At 43.1% G+C, this 24,339-nt stretch overlaps 1 protein-coding gene across 2 annotated transcripts in view; it reads right to left on the bottom strand.

The window, feature by feature from the left end:
* The window catches only part of LOC133991476 (signal-induced proliferation-associated 1-like protein 2), an 85,075-nt gene that overhangs the window by 6,033 nt on the left and 54,703 nt on the right, over positions 1-24,339 (bottom strand). The window contains exons 11-18 of one of the 2 annotated variants that reach the window (XM_062429898.1): positions 16,383-16,637; positions 13,121-13,264; positions 11,626-11,732; positions 11,404-11,492; positions 9,697-10,070; positions 7,088-7,351; positions 3,823-3,961; positions 436-655 (exon numbers count right to left, since the gene is read on the bottom strand). In XM_062429898.1, the coding sequence (XP_062285882.1) occupies positions 436-655; positions 3,823-3,961; positions 7,088-7,351; positions 9,697-10,070; positions 11,404-11,492; positions 11,626-11,732; positions 13,121-13,264; positions 16,383-16,637 (1,592 nt within the window). Of the gene's footprint in view, positions 1-435; positions 656-3,822; positions 3,962-7,087; positions 7,352-9,696; positions 10,071-11,403; positions 11,493-11,625; positions 11,733-13,120; positions 13,265-16,382; positions 16,677-24,339 lie in introns of those variants that run through there. The other variant, XM_062429900.1, reaches the window with a different exon arrangement.

Raw genomic sequence — 24,339 nt, 5'->3', positions numbered from 1 at the left:
GAAGAACAGTAGAGAGGGGAACACTATCCAGTAGTGACAGGTGTCTGCTTAATGCAGACGGAGCGGCAAGCCCCTTGCAAGTTGCACACCGCTTCACCCGCTTCCAATTAGTTGGATATATTTAGGAGTGTCGCTGAAGTGTGTACCAGTTGTGCTAATGATATTGGTTGGACACAAGTGGCTCTTCAAAGAAGTATCTATATCCTTGTCTCTCATCTGGTGTTAGAGAGAAGTGATGATAATCCAAGAAATACATGCAGAGAAGGTCTACATTAGCCTTCTGTCTCTATGAGGCATTTTAATAAGACTGTTCAGAATTTCTGTTTGTTTTCTTTAAAGCAACTCTATGGTGAAGTATTGTGCACATTTTAGGTGTCTTAATTGGTTTCTTTTGCACCAAGATTGCCAAGTGAGAGTTTGACTGTTTGCACTCACTCCTCAGGTTGGATCCTCCCTGGTTGTGGATCATGCGAGGAGGCAGCGTGCTGTGGTAAGGTGGGGTGGTGCTGAATAGGATGTCGTTAGGCATGGCTTGGTCCAGCATGGAGCTGTGCGAGCTGGCGTAGGACGAGCCCTTGCGGTTGCTGCACACGCTCTCGTCTGACAGCGTCCGGTACAGAGAACGCCGTGGTGACAAAGTGCCCATCGCCGATACCTGAGAGAGGACAGTAGGTTGAAGGAGAGAAAGAGAGAGAGACAGAGGGGGGTGGGGGGTGGGTGGGAAGAAAAGAGGAACGATTTGTCACAACGATGCAATGCATGGAGCTGAATCCCCCTCCAAACCCCCGGCGACGCCCTCCCGTCAGCACCTTCCCTGTACTGTGCCTTTCCCCTGCACAGCGGGTTTATACGAGGGGGCAGCTGGGTGGGCGAGGAGGGAACATCAGGGAACAAGTGTCAGGAATCAATTACAGTCTTTGCTCACAGTGAAATGCAGATGGATTGAGCACAGCTGGAGAGTGTCTGCTGGCGGAGTGGGAAAAACAGGGGACAGGGGCTGGCATAGGTGGTGACAGAGGTCAGTGCGCTGTGGCAGCCAATAGTCACTGAGCTTAATGTGAGAGACGGCAGGGGGCAGATGACTAGCTGTAAGAGCCATGCAACTAGAAGAGAAGAATGTACTGGTAGAACAAAGTAGAAAGAAGACAAAAAGTGTGAGTAGTTAACTAAACTCAAGCTTGTGTTGTTATTATTCCTCTAATGCAGGTATCATTTTGTGCAAAAGCCTAGTACATATCTCTTTGTTTCCTTGTTTACAAACCAGACAAACAGCAGTGAATATTGTTTAGTTAAGCTGTGGGTGTACTATAATGTACTGTGTATGCTCTCTAGAACAGGAATCTAAAGACTAATGGAGGCCAATGCACAGGTCAAAAGGGAACAGGAGGTCAGCATGAACAATGACAAAAGCAGCATTGTCCTGAGGGGATGTTCATCGTCCACACCGAGGAGAATTTGCAGCATACCGCAGCAGAGATACTAGAGTTTCATAACTGCGGCCAGAATTTTGACAGAGGCTCTCCTGTTCAAACGCACAAAACCACAAGGACCAATTCGATCCATCATTGTCCTATTTAGCTTACATAAATATTGCAGGACAAAAGTAGCCACAAATTATATGTGGGGCAAATGGCCAGATGGGTAAAATGCCTGCCTTCAGCTTCCCAGCTGTAACCAACACTAGACTGGTATCGTGGAAAGCCAACACCCAACCATCTCCATTTCAAAGACCCATCTCCCACAAATCCCACGGTGAGAATTTAACAAACATCTAGTACTTCTTTAAAAGCGGAGATACACTGGAACTCAAAGGAGCATACATATATCCAGAATCTCAGAGCCTTTAACTTAACAAGGTTGTCTCTTATTGCAAGTTTTCCCTCCCAACTTTATGAGATTAGACCCCCATAAGGTTCCCACTCATCAAAACAACTTCAAACAGGATTCACTGCTCTTTCATATAAAGCAAAAAATAGCACAGATTTAGAGCTCACATAAACAGAGTCACGGCAAATGAAACCATTTGCAATAGGGCTTAATGTTTTTCAGAAGCTGTCTATTTATTACATCTATGGCATCAAATGGGGCTCTCTGAACACATTTTGGAACTGCTTCACTGAACCTGCTGTGCACGCTGCACAGAAAATATTGTATTAATCATACCTGCTATGTTATTGACAGCTTCAGTACATCTAAATCTGCCTCAGCTGGCAACAATTCTCAGCCTGCAATGAATTTGATGTAATGTCTTTTCTAAAGGCTCTTATCAGTTGACACAGCAGTGACACATCCACCAAGATCTTTTCCTGATATTCGGGACTTTTTCCCCTCGCTGCCCACAACGAACAAAGACAACAACCCGGGCATGTGAAGTCCGTTGACGTGCCACTTGGGAGGATGTGTTGGACCTATTCAGATGCTTTTTGTTCTTTCCCATAGGAGGTTCAAAGGAGGAACGTCGTGGGAGAATAAGCTGTGAACGGCCTTTCCTTTACGTCAGACACACAATAGCCTGCTTGTCTCTGGAAGGGCGTCCCAGCGGACACCGTGGCTGGCAAGCTAAATCTCTCCGCACCTGCTCACCCAACACAAAGAATGGCATCGGGTGAATGCCGGAAGTGACACACACATTAACCTTTACTGTATACTCTGTTTGATTACTTAGGAGATTAAACAAGTCAGACTGTATTAAATTAGGAATAAATCAATGATGTTTCCAACATTGTCATTACTGTAATTTGATCCCCCTACGTGCCAGCTGATGATTGAAAACATGCAGTCCAAGAGAAGCTGCTCCCAGAAAAGAACAGTATGTGTTCATTGGGATCAGATGTGTATACGGTTTGAATGTCTGGCTCTGGGCCCTCCCTCATGCATCACTCTCCCAGATTGCTTTTCCACATACTGTATTATTTCCTTGAAATCAGACTGGAGAATGAGATTACAACAAAGGCCATGCTGCTCTTTGAATCCGACAAGGAGTGCTGCGTACCTTTGTGCTGCTTTCTTTCTCTCTGGGAAACAAAATAGAATCAACTGAAGGGAAATCACAGCGCAGCCCCTATACACCTGCTTTCATTTTATACTGTTCTCTTCTAAGTACTGCATTTTACATGCAGTGAGCCTGGTATACAATAGAAGATTAAGCTAATCAGTGCACTGAGCTACTTCATGTGAGGGGCAAGGCCAGCCTGTGCCAGAGGACATGGCCGTGTCTCTCTTCTCCAGGAATGAAATGCATGTGTACTAGAATTGAGCAGCGTCCAAAAATAACCCATTTGTATGTCTCCGGGGTCCCTTCCTGGTAGATAATGGATGGGGGACGGCGGGGGGGAAATGAAGATGCAATTAATAGAATCTGCAGGACCCAGGAACATCAAACATCGATGCACTCTCTGCAACTTCCTGCCTTTAATCCATGACATCCCGACTGAACAAACTCAGGCCCCATTTTAAATTAAATTAACCAAACACTCAGTGCCAGTCAACGGGGACTGAAAGGGTCTTGTGTTGGGAGAGAGAAGCCTATCAGCTGTGGTGCTCAGCAGCAGGGCCAGCTGATAGGCAGCAGATGTTTGTTCTGCTTTTTCTTATTTCCCAGCAAGAGGTTATCTGCTCTGGTTCAAGGTTTGGTGTATGTTTGTTTGTTGGCATGATAACATAGCCTTAGGGTTTATATCCATATCTATCACAAGATCCTCACAACGTCATGTTGTCATGGTATCAATGATTACGTCAGATTTTCAACAAGTGTCATGTATCCTTGTGTTGCACCGAACATCACAGTTATTGCACAATTTAGAGGTTAGTAATTGACCTCACCTTCCGACTCCTGTCTTCTCCTGGGGGGCTGTCAGGCAGCATCATTTTAAGGTATTCCTCTTTTGAAAGCCTCTGCAGTGACTTTCCATCCCGTTCAGTAGCCTGAAGTCGGCAGGCAGCCTCCTGTGCGTACAGCTGCCTGTAGACGATACAGAGGGCACAGAAGAGCAGAGATCATCAGAAGGGTCATGCAAGCCACATCCTACGGGGGAGGCCTTGGGCTGTCACAGCTTAGGTTCAGAGGTAGCCCAGCTATTTAAGAAATAATGTCAGTATCACACAAAGGGTTCAGGTACATCTGTCTTAGCATGCCAACATCAGCTGCCTTTGTGCCACACATGCTAGTCAGGTGGACGTGGGATAACAGAGTTAGAGAGGGAGCTAGGGAGGGATTTTTTCCTTCTCCCTCCCTATCCCATCTCACTCTGCCAAACCCAGACACTGTGAGAAATGCAGCCAAGCACTGTGAGAGGTAGAAAGGAGAGAAAAAGAGGGTTTTGGACAGCAATTACATCCAGAGACACGTGCAAACCATGGACTCTAGAGGAGTGTTCAGACAACAACAGAGGGAGACATGAGAGCTGTTAGACAGGGTTGGAGAAAGACCCACAAGAGGTTACATGTTTTGTTTTGTGGTGGTTGTCAGGGGGGGGGGGGTTTCAGAGGACATTTAAATGAATTTGAGGGTTTTGAGTGTTCAGAGGGGGGTTACAGTGCAGGGAGGATGTGACCGACCTGTCCGGTGAAGTCATGTGGCTGTGAGACCTCTGCTATAAGTGAGCAGCCTGTGAGCATGACACACTGTGAGTGCTGTTGGCAGGGCGTGAGATGGCTGCAGGGGGATTTGCTAGATGGCTAAACGATGGTACAGCCTGGCTGCAGTGGTTACCTAGAGACACTATTACTGAGAGTTGCCCTGTTTTCAGCAGTTGGCACCATGGCAACCAAGCCTTAAATACATATACAGGTATTGAAAATTACCAGATGCATTCTGACTGATTTGTGAGATGTCTGGCTCAAAAGCAACAGTGCTCTTCTAAAGACTGCTCCCAGAGAAAGAAACTTAAGCTTTCTCCTGTGAATCTCTACTTAGCTCTCCTCTAATTCATTACATCCAGTTCTTACAAGATCGATCAGTGATTAAAGACGATTGGAATAATGGTAAACTCTTAACCTTTGCAATTAAAGGTTATTTTACTGTGGCCGACCCTCTGTTAGAACCCTCTGTTGTAACAAAGAAGTTACGTTTTCATCGACCTGTTTTCATCCTTATTTTTTATGTTAGACATGCCAGAAATATGAAAAAAAAAAAATCTTGAAAAATGGGTTTAGATGGTTTTTTGGCAATAAAGGCTCACTGAAACAGACTTTTCAAACACACCTTAATGTTGTAACTTCCATTGCTCATTCTATTGACATTAAAACATTCACGTCATGCTGCCACCCAACATTGCTGGCCTCTATTCAACCAGGAATGCCAAAAAGTAAAGAATGAAAAGAGAAGGGGTGTCGGGGGTGCAAGTAACCACAATATCCCCAGTTTGCCCCCCCACCCCCCACTCCATAACAATCATGGCTGATAAAATCACCACAGGGAATGTGGATCAGAAGAGACAAATTCATTCAACATAGGTGGGAAGCAGCATGAAATGCCATGACATGCCACTCGTTTAATTGTGTTCTAATCAAATTGTTGTGAATATATTCAAGGTAGTTGATGGAAACTTGCACTGACTCACAATTGATTTTGCAGAAATGGTAAAAATGATTTTCCTGGAAACATTACTAGAGACGCTTGATAGTGTGCTGGATGAGGGGGAGACATGAGGAAGTGATGGGTGGGTAGTAGCAGTGCTCCGTAGGAGATAGAGCAGAAATGTCACAGCCACTGATGCACAGCTGGTTGCCCTCCACTCCCAGCAAGTGCCACAAGGCAAGGCCAGCACTTTCGACCTGCCAGGAAAGGGGGAGTGGATGGAGGTTTGGGACAAAGGGAGAGGAGGGCGTGTAGGGGGGAGCAGGCTGGGTCACATCAGGGCCAAGGGGTTGACTTTGACTTTATACCTTGAGCGCTCAGACAGCATATTGAGAAGGAATGCTAACAAGCTCTCCGCTCCTCTGGAACAAGAAGCAGAAGCAAGAGAGAAAGGGCCAGGGGTTAAGAGCATTGTTACACATCCTGCATTACCTACAGTGTTAGAGCAAATGAGAAAACTTTTTAGAAAGGGGGGAAGAGAAACTTCATTAAGTTAGAACAATATCTGTGAGTAATATTAGGCCATTTATCATGAGGCACAGTTATGTAAGACAAAATAAAACTGTAGGAATATATAAACAAACAATGGGGAGGGTAACTAAATTACAGAGCTTTTTCATAAGTCGGCAGAAGATGACTTCAGTGCATGCGATCAATCACACAGCCCTTAAGTGGCAAATTTCACAGACTAAATGAAATTACTTGGGAGCTAGAGCAGGGGGTTTCTTCCAGGGCAAATCTCAAATTCTCTCCAACAGAATATGCCCCGAGCTATCACACACACACACACACACACACACACACACACACACACACACACACACACACACACACACACACACACACACACACACACACACACACACACACACACACACACACACACACACACACACACACACACACACACACAATGAAAGCTGTGTTTCAATTTTACCATCAATGGCTCTCTGTTCTTTACAGAAAACCATTTAATCATCAGACAGATACAGTCATGTCGTCACTGTTAGTACTCAGTCTGTGGAGAGTATATGCTCTCAACCTGGCTGAGCAACTGCATACATCCATCTTCCTTTCTAACATTTCTATAGGCTGTTATGTGGCTGGTGTCCTTGGACTGCATGTGTGACAGCAGTGTGTTGCTGTGTGTGGATCTCTACTTGGCTCCCGGCAGAGATGCTGACCTAGTAGAAGTTCAGCCCAGCCTCAGTCAGGCAGTCCATGGGGACCCAGCTTCACTGGAACGATCAATAACCAGAAGTGACATGTGCCAAGTGTATTATGTCTGCGGCTTCATTGAGCTTATTTATTTTGTGGCTGTCGGCTTCAATCAAGGCCAGTTTATGCACACCGGGTGGGCTGAAGGGGGGGGGGGGGGGTCTAAGTGCACTCAGATCTGTGATCAAACTTCTGTCTGTTTTTGTGGTTTCAGACTGTGTTTGGTGATGTTCTCATGCATCTTCTCCCATGTATTTTCTATCTCGTTCTCTCTCACACACACACACTCACCCACACTCTGAAATGTTGGGAGGTCCCTCAGTGCTGTGGGCATCATCATCATCATCATCAGTCGTCTTCATGCCCACTGGAAGTATGCTGCCAGGCTGCGTACGTGTCTGTCCGCAGGCCTCTGAGCTGGGCCCTGGCCCTGGCTCTGCCCCCGGCCCTGAGCCTGAGCTGCTGGTCTGGGGGATGGTGTACACCTTGGAGGAGTCAGCGGACATACAGTACCTGGCACCACGTGCCAAGGGACTGCCCGAGTGGTGTGAGCCACTGACCAGACAGCAGAAAATAAAGCATAATGTAACTCAAAAGTGACCATAAAATGAATGGATTTGAAAATACAAGAAAAAAACATGAAAGCATAAACAAACATCAATAATGAAAAAATGAGAAAAGCTGCTAGCAAGAGAGCTAGGTCAGATGTTAGCCTAATAGGATGATTTTAGTCAAATTCATTCTTGATAGCTCAGTTCTGCTGTTGGCTTTGAAAGGATGACATTATTTCCCCCAGACAGAGAATATTCAGGCTGGTTGACCTCTAGCCTGTGGTGCAATATGACTCAAATCTAGTCTATCATGTGCGCACGCCTGCTGAACTTTGTCCTTTCAATATTTTGTCAAATATCAACTGACAAATCAGATTAAAGAGTAAGTACATTCAAACCACAAAAAAAAACATTTTCCCACTTACTCTCAGTGGTAGAGCCAGTTGAACTTGTTGGGGTTGTGAGATATGTGCCACTACGCTTTCTGAAGATTTGTAGTGCTCAAAGCAAAAACAAAAAATGTGATATCACTAGGGGTGAGTGGTTTGTGATATGGGTGAACTGACCCTTTAAATGAACTAAAAAAGTCTGATTTTATACATGTTTTATGTTATAATCAATTTGATTTAAATGCAGTTATGTGTCATTTACGTGTCTGTGATTATTGTTTCAACTCTGTGAAAGGGTTCAGAGTATTTCTATATCCCGATATTACATCCTTGTTTGAGTAACTGCACACTGATGATGTGCGTAATGAATCTGTCACATTTGTCAGTGACATGACAAGTGAGCAGGTCAAGACCAAGTTGACTTTCTCTTCTCTTGTTTACCAACATTGTCATTTGCAATCTCAGAAGTCCGTCAGTATCTAATGTGATGTCAAATTAATCACATCACTAATATGAGGGTAGGCATGTTGTCTTCAATGTCACATGCCGGGCAATGATTCAGTTAGTCGGAGTGGAATGAGATTGGTTCATAAAGATGCCAGGTTTTGCTGGAAAACTTTCAGCAAATACAAAACATTTTTCCTAAAATACCTTGAGACATCTGAGTTGGCTTTAGCTGGAGGCGCTACACACACCGTTTCCATATTCATGACCATCTGGGCCACACCCTGCATAATGTGCTCCTGCTGCTTCACTGTTTGTTCAGATGACACTCTGGTGTCAAAGACCATTACATAAAAGGTGGGAAGCATCGGAGTAGTCAAGGTGATGGCAGGGGCTCTTTCCTCATTTCTGAATGATATCCTGGAGTGGACAGTTCTGACACCTCCAAAACAGGTCAATGATCTGAACAGATTGCGGAAACATAATCCTGTATGGCATAAACAAATACCCATTCTATTTCATAGGGGCAGACTGTGAGTGGCTGCAGGGCCAACCCTCTCTGACACCCCTCCTCTTTCCCAGATGGGCCCCAGTCTGGTGAGGAGGACTTGGACGACGGTGTGATGAAACCCCCCATGTTGCTCCAGCCTGACAGCAGCCCCACCTACCAGCCTCAGCACAGCTGGAGGAGTCAGGCTGTGGGTCAGGAGTAAGGGAGCACGGCTGGGTGAAAAGGTCAGCAAACAGCCAGCAACCATCCTTTTGTGTGCGTGTGTGTTTGCCTCTGTTTGTGTGTTTAACAAAAGAGATAACAGGATGGTGAATGGTGGCGTACGTGTGAATGTACAGTACAATCACATGTTTGAACAAAGTGGATTGCGCTAGGATCTATACACCATGAAAAGGGTGTGATTTTCCTCAGCGGGCAAATCAATGACCCGACACGCTAGAATTAAGCCACAACAAAATCAAGTAATTGCCCACAGAGAAGAAAAAAAAACGCCATCAAAGTCGCTACTGACATTAGCAGGAGTGTACAATGGATGATGAATTAAAGGAAAAAAACAACATAAACTGTCTTAATGAGGTGTTGGGGAAATACCGGCAAAGCTTCCTGAAACTGTTCTGCCAGTCTTTCAAAAGATATTCTCTCATTTGGTGTTTTGATGATAGTTTTAGAGAGTGCTGTCTAAGACATCACTCCAAAATCTCCCATTGTTATTCAAATATAGAGATCGGGGGACTGTGTAGGCTGCAGCATATGATTCACATTGTTTTCATATTCATCAGACCATTCAGTGACCCCCTCGTGCCCTGTGTGGAAGCGTCTACATTCTCCTCTAATGTTTACAGATTTTTTCTCTAATTTGCCAACCGTCTGCATCGTGACCCTAGATGAGATTTTTATTACCTCAAACACACAGTGCAGCAAAACAGCAGATGATTGCAGCACATCCTAACTGTTATCAAGGAGAGAAAGATTGATTAAAACACACACAGCGTCTCTGCACAGTACCTTGAGTGGGAGGAGATTTCGCTCAGGTCTCCAATGCTGCCCTCCGTCACATGACTAGACATGATTGCAGAAGCGTAGCCTTGTGGCAGGTACAGTTTCCCATGATCCTCTTCTGATGCCCCGTCTTCATGGTGCTCTGATACCCAAGGGTGTCCCTGCTCCCCCACCCTGCCCTGCAGCAACACCCGGGCCCCAGGGGCTACGCAGGGATTAGTGTCGATGCCGCTGTCTGTGGACGCCCCTTTGATGTAAGTGAGGCCCAACATCTCTGGGTCCATCAAGTCTCCAGAGCCAAAGTGCTTATCGTCGCTGTTGCTGGAGGCGTTGCTTGAGAGAGTGTTGCTACTTGAGTGGCTTGAGTTCTTATCGCCCGTCTGGTGCGGAGAAAAAGAGAGAGGGAGAGAGAGGGGTTGAGGAGACAGAACTACAGTAAATCAGAAGAGGTCAAACAGCAGCTGCAAATCATTCTTGCAGTTGTTTTAACATGCTAGGCGCACCAGAGGGGGGGAGTTCACTCATCAGGCTACATCAAATGTTCATGTGTCCCTGACTGAGGCGACAGCTATTTTTCTTGAGGCTGATGATACAGTCAGGCTGGTTGACAGTAACAGGAAGGAATAAAGACAGAATATGGTGAATGTCACACACTTGTGAATTCTCAAATTTTGGTATTTACATGAAAAATCCACATGATCTAGCACCTTATTTATTTAAAAAAGGGTATATAATGTTTTTGTGAACTATTTTGCAGAGCTTTGATCAGAAAGCCAGAGTTCATCAAGCAGAGAAATATTTAAAAAAACAAGGTCAGGGTGACTTGGAATAGCAGCCCTACATCTCTATTTGTTGCCTCTTGTTAAGAGGGAAACTGTAATGCTTAGTTTGAGAATATAAACTCCGGATTATGACCTGTCATGTTTTTTCCATTACACTATGCTAAACACTGCTAAATCATGGAAGCGACTTAAATCGCATTGCATCAAAAACAGCTACCCTGATTTGAAAAAACAAGCTCAGTGCATTAGGGACACACAGTGCCAAGAGAATGGTTTAAATTTTTATCTAGTGGGTCTGGGTTAATGCAACACTGGCTGAAAGCATTGGAAGATGTTGTTAGCTGTATGCACCAGCCTGCAGCATCAAAGGGGAAAGCAAAGAAAGAAGGAGAGACTGTGTATGAAGTCCCCAAAAAAGATAAACTAGAGAAAGGAGAATATAGAGGAAGAGGAAATGAGAAGTTCAAGCACTTAATATATTCAACCTTCAAGGAAAATGTGTCCTAGAAAAGTGTGAGACATCCAGAAACCGTGATGAGATGAAGCACCCATTAGCATGCTGATGAAGGGAAAGTGATAAGTGCAAAGAGCAGCTAGGGGGGACGACATGAGGTTGAACACCCCAATTGAGCTGCTGATTGCTGCAAAGCCCATAAACAAGGGCAGTCTGACCTCTCCCCGATTCAAACACTATGTGGGGTGAAACCAGATCTGACAGCACAAAGTTGGGCATGGCACAACACTCCAAACACTGCACACACACACACACACACACACGCACACACACACACACACACACTTGCAGGCTGTTTTCAAGTCTCAAACACTGTACCCTTCAAAACAACCTGCCAATGAAGTGCAAAACACTACCACTAAATGTCAAACGGGCAGTTTCTGTCAGAGGAGGAATCAAAGTTTCTTGGACATTTACCCTGGACAGCTTGTTGGGGGAATCTTTGCTGCCTTCTCTCTGCTTCAGAGGGTTCAGGATCTTAGTGGAGGGGATGTGCCATTTGGCCTCTGTAGAACAGGGAAAAAAAGAGTGAGACAACAGCATAAATCACAGTCCAGTACATTTTAAAATATTATATTCCTATACAATATAAACATGATATGCAGCTGACTCATTACTGATTGGATTAAAAAGACCCACCTGCAGACCGGGTCCTCTCCAGAGTGGGTTCTCTCTCCCTGTGGATCTCTCCGTCACCTCCTTGGATGTCCCCTGCACGCTCATGGAGGATAGGTGAGGGACATCTGCTGAGAAAGAGAAAGGGGAGAAAAATGGACTGTGAGTTTTTTTTTCTGTCTTTAGAGTGAGCTCTGTATTCTACAAGGAAAGGAGCTTCAATAAAAGTACCACAGATGTACAGCAATTAGCTCAAGATCATTTAAGGTCGAATCACTTGAGCTCATAATAGAATAAAGAAGCTGCCAGACGACACTGACAAGAGACCTCTTTTCATACAACTTAACATGCCAGGCACTCTCTTGCTCTTGACAAAAGGAAAAGAGCAGTCTTTTTTTGACACAGGGTCTTAATTAAACCTTAAAGAGCTAATAAAGGCTGCAACATATGAACTGGGGCCACGTGTCTCGTGATCTTTAACAAAGGCTCTAACTGGAGATCAATTGGCTAGTCAACATGTCTGTTGTTCTGCATCACGGCAGCTCTCTGAGAGTTCAGTGCACTTTTGAGGCCTCTGACAGAAAGGCAGCAGCGTGGAGCTAAGCCTCTTGTCATGGTCTGTAACCACTTACAGACATACTTTGGTCTCTGATGGATTCGGCTCATGTACGAGACTCAGTCTGACATTGCGCCTGTGTAGTCAGCACGTCTACCTTGCTCTGAAAACTATTATATGATTAAAATATAAGGAAGATAGCAGAATATTGAATATACACTAATCTATACTGCAAAGGGGAAAAACACATGAACTGGAGTCATAAAGTCTCTCCATCCCACTCACTCAAGATTTTTCAATTTTTTGTGAATTTTTTAAGCAAACTTTTCAATGACTTTCTCTATAATTACTGTGTAGTTTGCTAAAGTGGCACTTCAGTCACAGCAGGAGAGATTTAAAGACATGGAAAGATTCTCCCTATTAGTGTTCATCTTTTTAAAATCTGAGCAGTAGAAGAATAAATGCGCTCAAAGTTACAACAAAGAAAATATTGTACTTGGCTTGGATTTGTAATGGCTATAAAACTGTACAGTTTCATTTATAAATTGCCCATCTATATTTAAGGTAGCCTGTTCTTCTATATGAGGGGTTTGGATCATTGAATGGAAACTATAACAATGCATGTGTAATGAAACACATCAAAGTCATACATGAAACTCATCATTCTCCATCTTCTCTCTTTTAAACTCTGGATGTGGCACTAAACCATGGCAGGCATAAATTTCATCATTTAGTTTGATCACTTCCTGCAAGAAGGAGTGACGACTGGCCAAAAGCGCGCTGATGATTTGGTCACTTCATGTGGAAAAATTGCTGTCATTTTGCAAAATTGCAAGTTCTCAGAAATAGCGCTGGGACTGATTGTAGCTGCATTCATTACTGCAAAACCGCATATTCCCGGAGGGACTACTTAGAGGCCATTTCAAAAAAACATTAAAAAATAATAATGCAGAGGTCCTGTACCCATCATATCCAGGCTGCTGGGACCAGGTGCTGGCACAGGGTCCTGGATCACTGGAGGAGGATTGGTTACTGGGGGAGCTGCGGTAGTGCTGGTCTCCCTTGTTGCACGAAGTGACCTGGGGATTCTCCATATCATGCATTGTCCTGCAGACACAGGGTGACAAAAAGTACATGGATTTATTTGATGCATTTCATTTTAGAGTAGTAGCTAATTATTTTTGCCAACAATGTTTAATATGTAAATGACTTTTACACTAATCAATCATCACTGGGAGTTATATAATGTCACAAAATTGGGAAAATAACCATTGTAATTTCTGAGATTACAAGGTCTTTAAATTGTTTGTGTTGGCTGATAAACAGTCCAAAACTAGAAGATATTTAATTTGCAATAATATAAAACAAACAAAAGCATTTACTGAGCTGGAAAGTACAAAGAATTGGCATTTTCGCTAATGACTTTCATGTAATTGATTTACTGATGATTTTAGCTTTGCTCCATCTGTATTGATTCCTCTTAAAAACAATTTTATACACAATGCTTAAGTCATATTTTTGACTCTCTCTCTCCAACAAACATGAAAAACTTCCCCTCATTGTCCACCATTAATGATATTATTACTGTGTGTCGCTCCAGAGAATAGCCCCTTACTGTTGAGCACCGTGGCTAATCTCAAAGAAAACGTGAGAACTGTCAGTGAGGGAGACGGTGTCTTGTTCTCCAAAGACAAACAGTAAAAGAGATTAGTTATGGTAATACGCCTTAGTGAGTAATCCAGATGGTGAAGCCTCGTGTCTCTGTAAAGACGTAAAGAAGTCTTTCCTCGATGTAAGAGCGATGCTTTGAAACACAAACCTGAACCTCTTGAGCTATCTGCTCAGAAATGACGTGATAATGAAGTTTGACCATTATCTTGGCTCAAATTACCCAACCTATATCCCACTGTCCTGCGGTAAGCCCTGACCTAAACTAATATCTTGAGACAAGAGGTTTTTTACGGTTGCCTGGCCAGAAAAAACTTGCGGACTATGGTCTAGAGTGAAAAATAAACACTGGAACAGAGTTATGTCTGCTGCCTAGAGGCCTTCCTTTTAACTAACACCAAAGTAGGTTAGATGACCGGACAGAAATAAGACTGCAATAACATCAGCAGGATGGCTTTCACATTAATTTTCCATCTAAATCTATTCTGCACTGCTCATACCTGCTTCATTTTGGCTTATATCTGCTTATATAATGAGTTAGAGATTGTGTCTACAATGATTAGATATGTGCAGATACATTTCATAAAGATAACACTTAATTCCAAAATCACAGTATAAATGTTCATTTGGAAGGTGACAAAATCTGAACATCAACCTTTCTGCGTTGTCATCAGGTTTCTTTTGTCTAGACCTCCATGAGAAACTTGCTAAACTGTCAGTAACTCAATCGCAGCACACATCATTGAACGCTTTGGCCAGATCGCTACATTTCCTCCCCGGCTGAAGTGTTAGTCTCTTTAGCCGGTTCCAAGAGCTTTAATGTGAACCAGCAGCAGCTGCGTTTCGTTCTCCTGCTCTTCCTCCCTTGACATAACGTAAAGTTCTGGGGGGATATTGGCCGTCATTTTTCTCTCTGCGCTGCAATAACATTTGAGGCTACCGAGATTAGTGGTCGGTCTCAGTTGGCTGCATAGTAGGTGTCATATTTTACAGTGCAAAGTCTGGATTGTATATACTGGATATGTATATATGTGGAAGGGATGCTGCTTTATCTCAGCTTTCAGATTCGTATGTTTCCTATAGAAAACACAGATGTTCAGTGTCTCTTCTGTATGTCCACAAAACGTGAAAAATTAACATTAACAAGCAGCTGCTAAATATGTAGATAAATGCTAAACAAGAATAAAAAACATACATCATGAATCTCTACATTGATTTATTTTTCGAGTGTATGTGACTGTACGATATTCTCCTCATCTCCCTCCCTTCCTCTTCAGTCTATGACTCCTTCATACCCCTCATTTACTCCCACTCCCTCTGGGGCGCTACACATCGTGGTCTGGGGAAGAGCACTCTCTTTGTTTCTGCAGTAATTGGATGAGATGAGCTGAGCCGTGTCAGTGTCCCCATCACCTCCTCCTCGGCAGGGTGCAGGAAGAAGGAGGGAGCGGGGAGTAGGAGGGATACGGAGAGAGAAAGAAAGGAGCGAGGGAGAATGGAGTGCTCCCACTCTGATTAGGCAGGGAAGGCGGCCATTATCCCAGTATAGTCAGAACAGGCAACACCAGGGGGGGTCGGTGTGACACACTGGAAAGGTTATCATGACTGTAGGGGTTTCATTAGGATGAACAAATCGCTACTTTACATGGCTCGATGGAGATGTCCAAAAGAGACACAGTCTAGGACAGCAACAGAGTCTGAGTGTGGCCTTATCATCCAAAGGGAGATGAAAGGGAAACCGTGAATTCATTGGACTAAAATGCTCCATTTATATGTATGCAAATAACTCAACACAATAGCAGCCACTTAAAGTGTTACAGTGGCTTTTTTCTAAATGAGAAAGGCTGAGAGTTCAAAGATTTCATCTCAAAGGATTGAATGATGTTTGATCAAAAGCGTTGCCGTCTAGCTCTCTGAAATAGCCTGAGTGAAAGATTGACTCCCCAAAATATCTAAGTGTCATTATGTTTGTTTTTCCTATTTGTGGATTTTACTAGTCATTTTTATCATGATATAATGTTTCACTCTCATAGAGGCAAAGGGGTCAATGCTTTAGTAGTAGTCATATAAAACCAACTACAGCTTTCATTTCCATTAGGATTATTTTTTTTTTAATTTTGTAAAAGCTTCCTGTTTTGGCTTTAATTCAGTGGCTTCATTGGCTTTGATGAGACAGGACTCCACATGAGAATATTCCCAGCTTGTCAAACTAGTCTAACTTTATTTTAGAAATTACATTCATAAAAATCAAAGGTGCAATGACCTAGACGTCATGTTTGTTTACAGATAATGGAGGTCTAGTTTCAGCTCTTGCAGGTTCCTGTCCTGCATGTGTGGGCTGATATAGAGCAGTTGTTTCTACAGCAGCTTTGCTGGAAACAAATGTCAATTGTGGATCACCTTCACTACATTACAAAACTACAGAGCTGCATTTAAAATGTCTGGAAGTGAGTGTGAGCTAATAAGCAGGTTTAGTAAAACTTAATTAATTGTGCAGCTTTGGACTAAAAAGAATAGGAGAAGAAGGGCAATGGAGACAGGGAAAAAAATAGTGTACCTGGACCCATCTGGCAACTTCCTATCAAAGGATGTGCTTCGTGGGATGGCTGCCTGGTGCTGCTGGAGGATCTGCTGGCACTGCAGGCGATCGGGGCCCTGCGTGGGCGAGCTCCGGGATAAAGGTGGTCCGGCAGCTGTGGGCACTCGATGCCAGGTGGTGTTTCTCCTGAAGGGTGTCTTGTATTCGCAAGGTGTGCCCTCGCTGTCGACTTTGTACTCCACCATGGGTATGCGATAGAGCTCGGAGCAGCCCCTGAGAGGACAGGAAGAAGGTTGAAGGTCAATCATGAGCCTGTAATAGAACAGCAGGGGAAATTGTTGGTATCGCTTGCTTGTACATTGTTTGTACCAAAAATATCAGCTGACATTTTCAAGCAGTATCATCAGTTTTAATTTAACTTCTTGAGGTAATAGCTGTTAACATAACACTGACATATCACCATCATATAAAGCCGTATAGGGAATGCATTAAAGCAACAGTTGCTTATTCATACATCAAGCACAAACAGAGCAACATCAGATTTCATTTGCAGTACCTTTCAGGCCAACATTCACTCTCACTTTAGCTCTGTTTATGCTCTCTGCTAACTCCTTAGGGAAACATCTGGCTCTATAGCAGCCAAATGCTCCACTATGTTCAAAAACTAGCCAACTGCTAATGGCACATTGCTAACTTTGCAGTGTGTTGTTTTGGTGTGATGAGCAGGTAGCGACCGACAGTGGCTTTGTCTGAGCATTTTTGGTGGATTGCTGTTGATAATGGGGTTGATAAGAGCAGTGAGGCCAAACCAAAACAAAGTGATAAGTCTCTGTGGGTTTGTTACTATGAGTGACGCCTTTCACATTACACATTGTCATTTTTTCCCATTAATACAAAATACATGCTTCATTACATATCACATTTGTTACTGTGCAATGCCATGTACAGTTGTTACAGAGCTTCATACTGTACACTACCACTGATCACGAGGTCCTGGGCATAAAATGGGGGGAGGGGCAGGGTTTCTTCTTTGTGTTACCATGATAATACCACAACACACTAATGCAGTAAGAAGTATCTAGCCAGAGGCAGATATCTAGATATTGTGTTCACACATATGCTTGCATACAGACACACATGAGCACATACACATGTATAGGATACATCTCAGTTCCATTAAATTGCATCCATGTTTCTCTCAATTGCGTCCTTTCCTTTCATTTTAGTCCCTCCCATCTAGGATGCATGGAGAGAAGAGAGCCAATCTTCATCAGAAATGGATGTGAAATGACTTAACGATTCTGAGGACGACAGCAGCTAATCACAGCTGGATCTGCTATCTGTTGGCTTTAACAGCTGGAGCAACTTTAGATGGAGTTTCTGTCTGCACACACATGCACTGTCCTAAAAATAATAAAAAGGTGCACAGTTATCACTGCCAAAGCAGCAGGGTTTTTTCTCTGTAGCCTGTTACATGTTTAACAAACACCTGCACATGAATAAAAACCTGCATTCTGTATTTATACTGTGTACTGTGTCCTGCTCAGAGGCACATGAACCATTTCTCCTGGCAGAATGAGTTTATATTATTTATTAATTATTTGCGTCTGAATTTATTTATATCCTGATTGTGAATTCATTATTTAATAATCCCGAATATAATTACAGTGTCTTTTGAACACTGAAAATTGAAATTATTTATTAGGCTAAATGTTTCAGGGAAAATGGAAATGATGTAACGCATATCAAACCCGACGCTTTGAAATTTTCAGCCTCACATGTGACTGAATGGAAATGACAACAAATTATGTAAAATATAAATGCGTTTCAAATGTGATTCTTGCAGACAGAAAGACTCTCCCTGATTCTAATTTTATCCATAATAAAAGATAATGATGGAAATAAATGTTCATGGTTCTTTTGTTGATCAGATCAATTAACACAGATGTTTAACTAGATGACAGAAAATAAATAAATATAAATGCTGGGGCTGATACACTTGGGTTGAATCTGTAATCTGTCTCCATTGTATGACCTTGGTAAATATTAGATGAGTTTGATGAGCTGCAGCATCCAATCAATAACTGATATCCCATAAATTGGCTGGTAAAAGACTTCTGTGAAGGATGCTCTCGTGTATCCTCGCTCATGGCTCCTCAGAGATCCCTCCTTGATCCTTGCTCCTTAGAGCACAAATAAGAGCTTTGACATGGCCTACAAAATGGTGGACCAGAATAACTTCCAGTTCAAGCGAGGAAATATCAAATAAGAGCACTGAGACGCACCTAAAGACATTCACATACACACACATGCTTGCACACACAGGGGGGCTTACAGGCACATCAGAGAAAATTTTGAAAATAGTGGAAAACACTTTGTGTTTGTTAATAGAGCAGAAAATCTCAGTTTGCCACTCAATCATATATTCTACACAGGAAGCTTTTGCTCTGTCCATCTCCATCCCATTACTGTTAACAACACTGGAGATCTCAGGGATGGACAGGTTTCGGGATGCCATTTCATGCAACATTAATCTCTGGGCTAGGGCAAAAGCTTGGTGTGTATGTTTGAAAGGGGGGAGGAAGGGATGTTACAGGGTGGTGGGTCAGGGTTAAACAGCCTGGGTGCTCTGCTAGCCCTCCAAAAGCATCTCGAGCATGACCCTAATGATTACTCTGTCCTCCCCTCCCCCTCCAAAGTCCATTTTACACAACCAATCGGGGGGGGGGGAATCTCTGTATACTTTGCTGCGGTCATACATGTACACACAGTGAGGCTTGAGGAGGGGTGCGCATGCTGATTGCGACGGTTGCGGTGGAGGGGGCGAGTAATCCCTGTCAGGGAGACCCTTTCATCAAACTGGGCCATGGCTGGTTGGGCTGTTTACAGCTGGCCTCCCACTGGAGATGTGGGTGTTATAAGATCTAACTAGAAGATCATCCCTCGCTTCCTCCCTCTCCACCATGTCGCCCATCCAACACATCTGGTGAAAATCAAAGCTGGCCTCAACCATGATGAAGGACTGTCAATGGCATGCATTACATCCCTCAGTTTACATAATTTATTTACTGTGTGTATGTAGCATGCATCGCTGGTTTGATATATGGAACAGCGAGCATAATGAGCTGCATTACAGCATCAGAGATGTACATAAGCTGAAAATGTCTATTCCATTGGGTGAAGCATATGAGAAAAGCTGTGATATTGTACACGTGCTTGACTCTTAAAAAAAGATGATTGTATTACTTCCTTGTATAACCCGAGGTCTTTCAATGGTGTCAGAATAAAAGGATGCTAACAAGAAGTGTTAAATCCTGGAGACTGATGGTCAGTTGGTCTTTTAACAGGGCTGCTAACCCACTCATTACCTTGATTAACTGTGTATGTGTGGTCACGCCAGGTTGCCACACATCATTATGCCCTGAGTAAGCTAAACCTAGCTAACAGCTTGTCAACAGGAAAGGTCTCAGCTGCTGTCTCTTGCTGTGCTTTTTTCACCAGAGTGACCATGAACTGACAAGGTAAATTTCTCTTATGATCCTAATATTCTCCCTCAGCGCCTGGCGAGCTTGGCTGGAAGCGGAAATGCCTTTTGTATTGGCCTGATATAAAAGGAATGTGCTTCTTGTTTGTAATGTATAGGGGAGGGGGGGGGGGGGGCTCGGTCTCCATGTGTATAAATCATGGAGAAACAGCAGTTTGGTCAACAGTTAAACTTGAGCTGGAGGCTGGTGGTGGAGGAGCGGCGGCTGTGAGACACATCCAGCCATAAGGAGAGGAATTGGTGAGGAATTACATACTATCTGCTTCCTCCTGATTCCTGCTGCCCAGCTAAATGTTACAGGCTATAAATTACACCACAATGGCTTGTATAAGCTTGGAGAGAAAGAAAACATCCACAACTTAAAACTAACATCCAGTCAACTCAATTAAGATCTATGTCTAACTTACAGGAGGAAATAATTTGACAACACAATTGCAACTAGACAAAAATAAGGAGCTCAGCTCAGTTTGTGTCCTGTTGGAGGTGAACAATCAACTCTTTCAGCTATTGGCGCTTAACAAATTACAATAGATCAGTGTGACAACAGGACCTTAGACCTCAGTCAGGGAGCTGTCACTCTAATGACATGGCCAGCGACTGAAGGACGTGCTAATCCATTCCCACAGTCAGAGTCCATGTCACAGCAAAGAGCCACAGAGGTTGTGACCTCCACCAGCTCTTTGGAGACCATTGTTTAGAGGTTCATTAAATAAGGTGTGCTGAAAAGTGTATAGGTTCGCAAAAAAAAAAAAAAAAAGCAGTTTCAATGATTTCTTTGCAAGCCGATCTAATGAAAGAATGGCCCCCGTGAAGAAAGTGAGGGGATTAAGCGGTGCAATTTGTGATGCAGGTTCTGAATTTTGGTTTAGCTGTGCTCTCTTTCACAGGGTGTCGGCATGGGAAGTGAGAAATCCGGCTTAACTTCAGTCCAGATGAAAATCCATGATGACAAGTCTGATGACACTTCAAAGGAAAGGTCACAAGTGGCCATCTGAATGTCGCAGGCAATACTCATTATCGGCAGGGGTCTTGAGCAGGTTGAACCCACTTAAATTCAGGTTATCCACCATCTTATACATAAATCTTTGCTATCCAAAACCTATAGTGCAAAATATGTTATAATAAAAAACACATATGGCTGATATTCTGAAGACAAAGCTGCTTTCTGTTTCTTTTACAGTTTATATGTCTTGTGTCCATATTGTACTGATCCATTTGTTTACTCTGACATCTCTGATGACCATATACCAAACACAGGCTACTAAACATACAATCAATGCCATGTACATACATTGCATTCCTGTTTCAAAGAGCTAATCTTTTTCATCTTTTTCTCATTAGTTTGATCCAAGGCTAACATGTTGAACTTGTTTAAAGCTTTTCAGAGTGATAATGGAAAAGCCTCTGGTATTGCACTGGGCTAAAACCACATCCTGCCTCCAGTGTAAATAAATACAGTACTAGGTAAGGCTAATATTAGAGCCATATCTCCTCTGGCTTCAAACTGAGCAGGGTAAAGCTGTTTAAGGCATAAACAGTTTTACCCTGTTTAAGACATAAACAGCTTTAGGAGCTCTACCACAAAACAGTGCCACACAGTCTAGATGATCTTTCAAAATGATTTTTCTTTAAAAGAAATTCAATCAACATCATTTTAGCAGCTGGATGACCCCATCAATCCTCCTTGAATCATGAGAAATCACAAAATTAAAGAGGACCTGTTATTCTCATTTCCGCTAGAGTAGTTTTGCATGATTCACATTTCAAAAAACTCTTGATTCTTTATGCAGCCGCTCAGTTCAGCCTCTGTCTCTAACAGGCAGTCTAAACTGCCTCAAGGCTCCCCTCCTGATAAGTCCACTCTGTTCTGATTGGCCAACTTTCCAGCTTTTGAGAACACTTCCAACAGGTAAACTACTTATCTTACTTTGCTGTGCTGTGTAGTGGAAAAACCCTCACAGTGTAATAGCTTGACTTGAGATATGGTTTGGTTTGACTACCCCAAAACAATAGAAAAACACCATAATGTTAGCGTAGCAGAGCAGTGAACTTGCACACTATGCGTGGAGCAGATGACCATATATAGAAATCTGTCATGAGCCAACATTGGCTCTGGCTGAAAGTAGAAAAAAAATGTTGGAAACAGAGTATTCATAGCAGTCGGTGCCGGTGCCTTTTCTCACAGTAATTACTTTTACATACGTTAACATCATTGTTTGACACTTTGGCCACGTTTAATATGAACATCTGACAATGTACTGTAATATATGTATGTATGTATGTATGTATGTATGTATGTATGTATGTAACATATGACTGAAACTAAAGAAAAGCATAGTAGGTCCCCTTTAAGAAGACTATACATTAACAAGGAAACTTGCTCCTTCCAGCCTCTACATGCGCTTATGAAAACATTTTTTCCTGTCATGGTAGCAGTGTGGAGCCAGGGTACATTGTCTGGAGGTCATGAGACACTTGTCCATTGTTGTTAGACTAACCCCCATCTCTCTGGCCACAGGGGACTGACTGGGGCCTTCAAGCCCCTGCTGAATTCCTTTCCTTTGAGATAATAGTGGAGAAACTGGAGCACTTATTGTTGACTGCAACACTTTAGTGACTCAAAGACGCAGCAGCGAAAAGAGTTGAGGGCCCTCGAGATTCTTCACCTGACCTCTCACCTCTTGATTCGTTGAAGTCTTGGGAGAAAATTCACAAGAGCCTTTTGGTTCTCATGAGGTGACGATGAAAAATTGTGCTGTAGTAAGAAGGGGAAATCTCCCAGCACAGCTCAACAACACTGACCAGTAAGGTCTCCCACTGCAATACCTACTAATCTGCCAGATGTATCTGTTAGCAAACGCCATATATGGGTCAAGCTCAGTCCAGTACTCATCATATCATCCATTATGGACCCACAGCATGCTTTAGAGCATGCTTTTGGGCACAATGCTATGTAGCATGGTGTTTCTAAAACCATGTCTTAAGTACCTTAACAGGCTTCAGTGGTGTCACTCAAACGAAGCCAGATGTCTTACACTGGCACAGAAACCACGCCAAATGCTTCATTTACCAAATCCTCCATCCTGTAACCACAGCTCTGGGGAGCTGGACACGCGTTTTGTCGACACAGAACCAGTCTTGAAAGATATTTGTTTTGTCTGCTTTCTGCTTCCCTGAACTGCGATTATGGTTGTATCATCATGTATCATCACAGATCGTGGTAAGAGGATTAGACATTGGTTCTGCCAGAGAGGCTGCTGTGTTGGAGTCACAGACGACGCATCTTAGCCCACCATCTGGGGGAGCAAATATGTTGCTCCTTTGTTGCCAGACCAGAATGCAAGGTTGAGATGCAGTTAAATAGACCTACTATGCTGTCTTTGGCATAATGGCACACTTGAACGCACAGCTGTTTAACATAGTATTCATTCAGAAGAGGCTGCCATCAGTATAAATTTCAAGCAATATGAATAAGACTTCATCTTAAATTAGTCACCCACCAGTGTTTAACTAACATTCTTCAGCTTTTGTTGATCTGTTTGTAATTTCACTGGGTTAACAACCATGTACACAGAACAAATGAAAATTGACATTTGTTGATTGTTGTTATTGTGGGGTTTTTAATTGCAATGATTAGCTTACAGCATTAGCATCACCTGCAACATCACAAACAGAAAATGGGATTGAGTGGAGGTATTCTCACTGCACAATGATAAATCATTCTGATGTGGCTTTCTCTGTGAAAAGTGGGAACAGAAATTGCTGGTACACAAATCTGTCGGCGTGAAGCACAAGCACAACATGATGTCGAAAATCTGAGTGTGAAAGAGTGATGGATATGATTTCACAGGACTGCCTGTCTCTCACAGACAAAACAAGCAGTTCTGCTTTCGGAGCAAATGTTTTACACAGACCTTCATCTCTTGCCATCACAAAAGTTTGTTTGAAATCTGCTCCTTTCCTTTTTTACCACAGGAGTGATGGGAGTCTCCCCATGGGTGTGTGTCCTAAAAAGCCAAACACTCCCATCCCAATTGCTGAATAGAAGATTGTGTGAGGATAGAAAAAAGCAATCCGCAAATGTGAGCCGTCAGACAATGGCAGTGAGAGTTGAGCCAATAATCAAAATGCTCCTCTCATTATCATTAGTGAGAAACGCTGACTGTCCGTGTCTGCGTGACTCTACAGCCCTGCTGGAGCTTTCTCTCCCAACAAAACCACATCAATACAAAGAGAGTCTCATCTCCAGAGAAATCAGTGGAGAACAACATCAACCCTGTGCAACAAAAACCCTACGTAAGCATTTCTTTATGCTAATCATCTAAAATGTGAGACCAAATGTCAAGCTAATTTAGCACCAGCTGCAAGGAAAAATAAGGAAAAAACAGACAACCTTGACTTCATACATTTTACTTCTTTGTCTCACTAGCC

Source organism: Scomber scombrus, chromosome 12, assembly GCF_963691925.1.
Source record: "Scomber scombrus chromosome 12, fScoSco1.1, whole genome shotgun sequence".
Lineage (NCBI taxonomy): Eukaryota > Metazoa > Chordata > Actinopteri > Scombriformes > Scombridae > Scomber > Scomber scombrus.
Note: the sequence above shows the minus strand (reverse complement) of the source record. Positions and strands in the feature narration are given on the sequence as shown.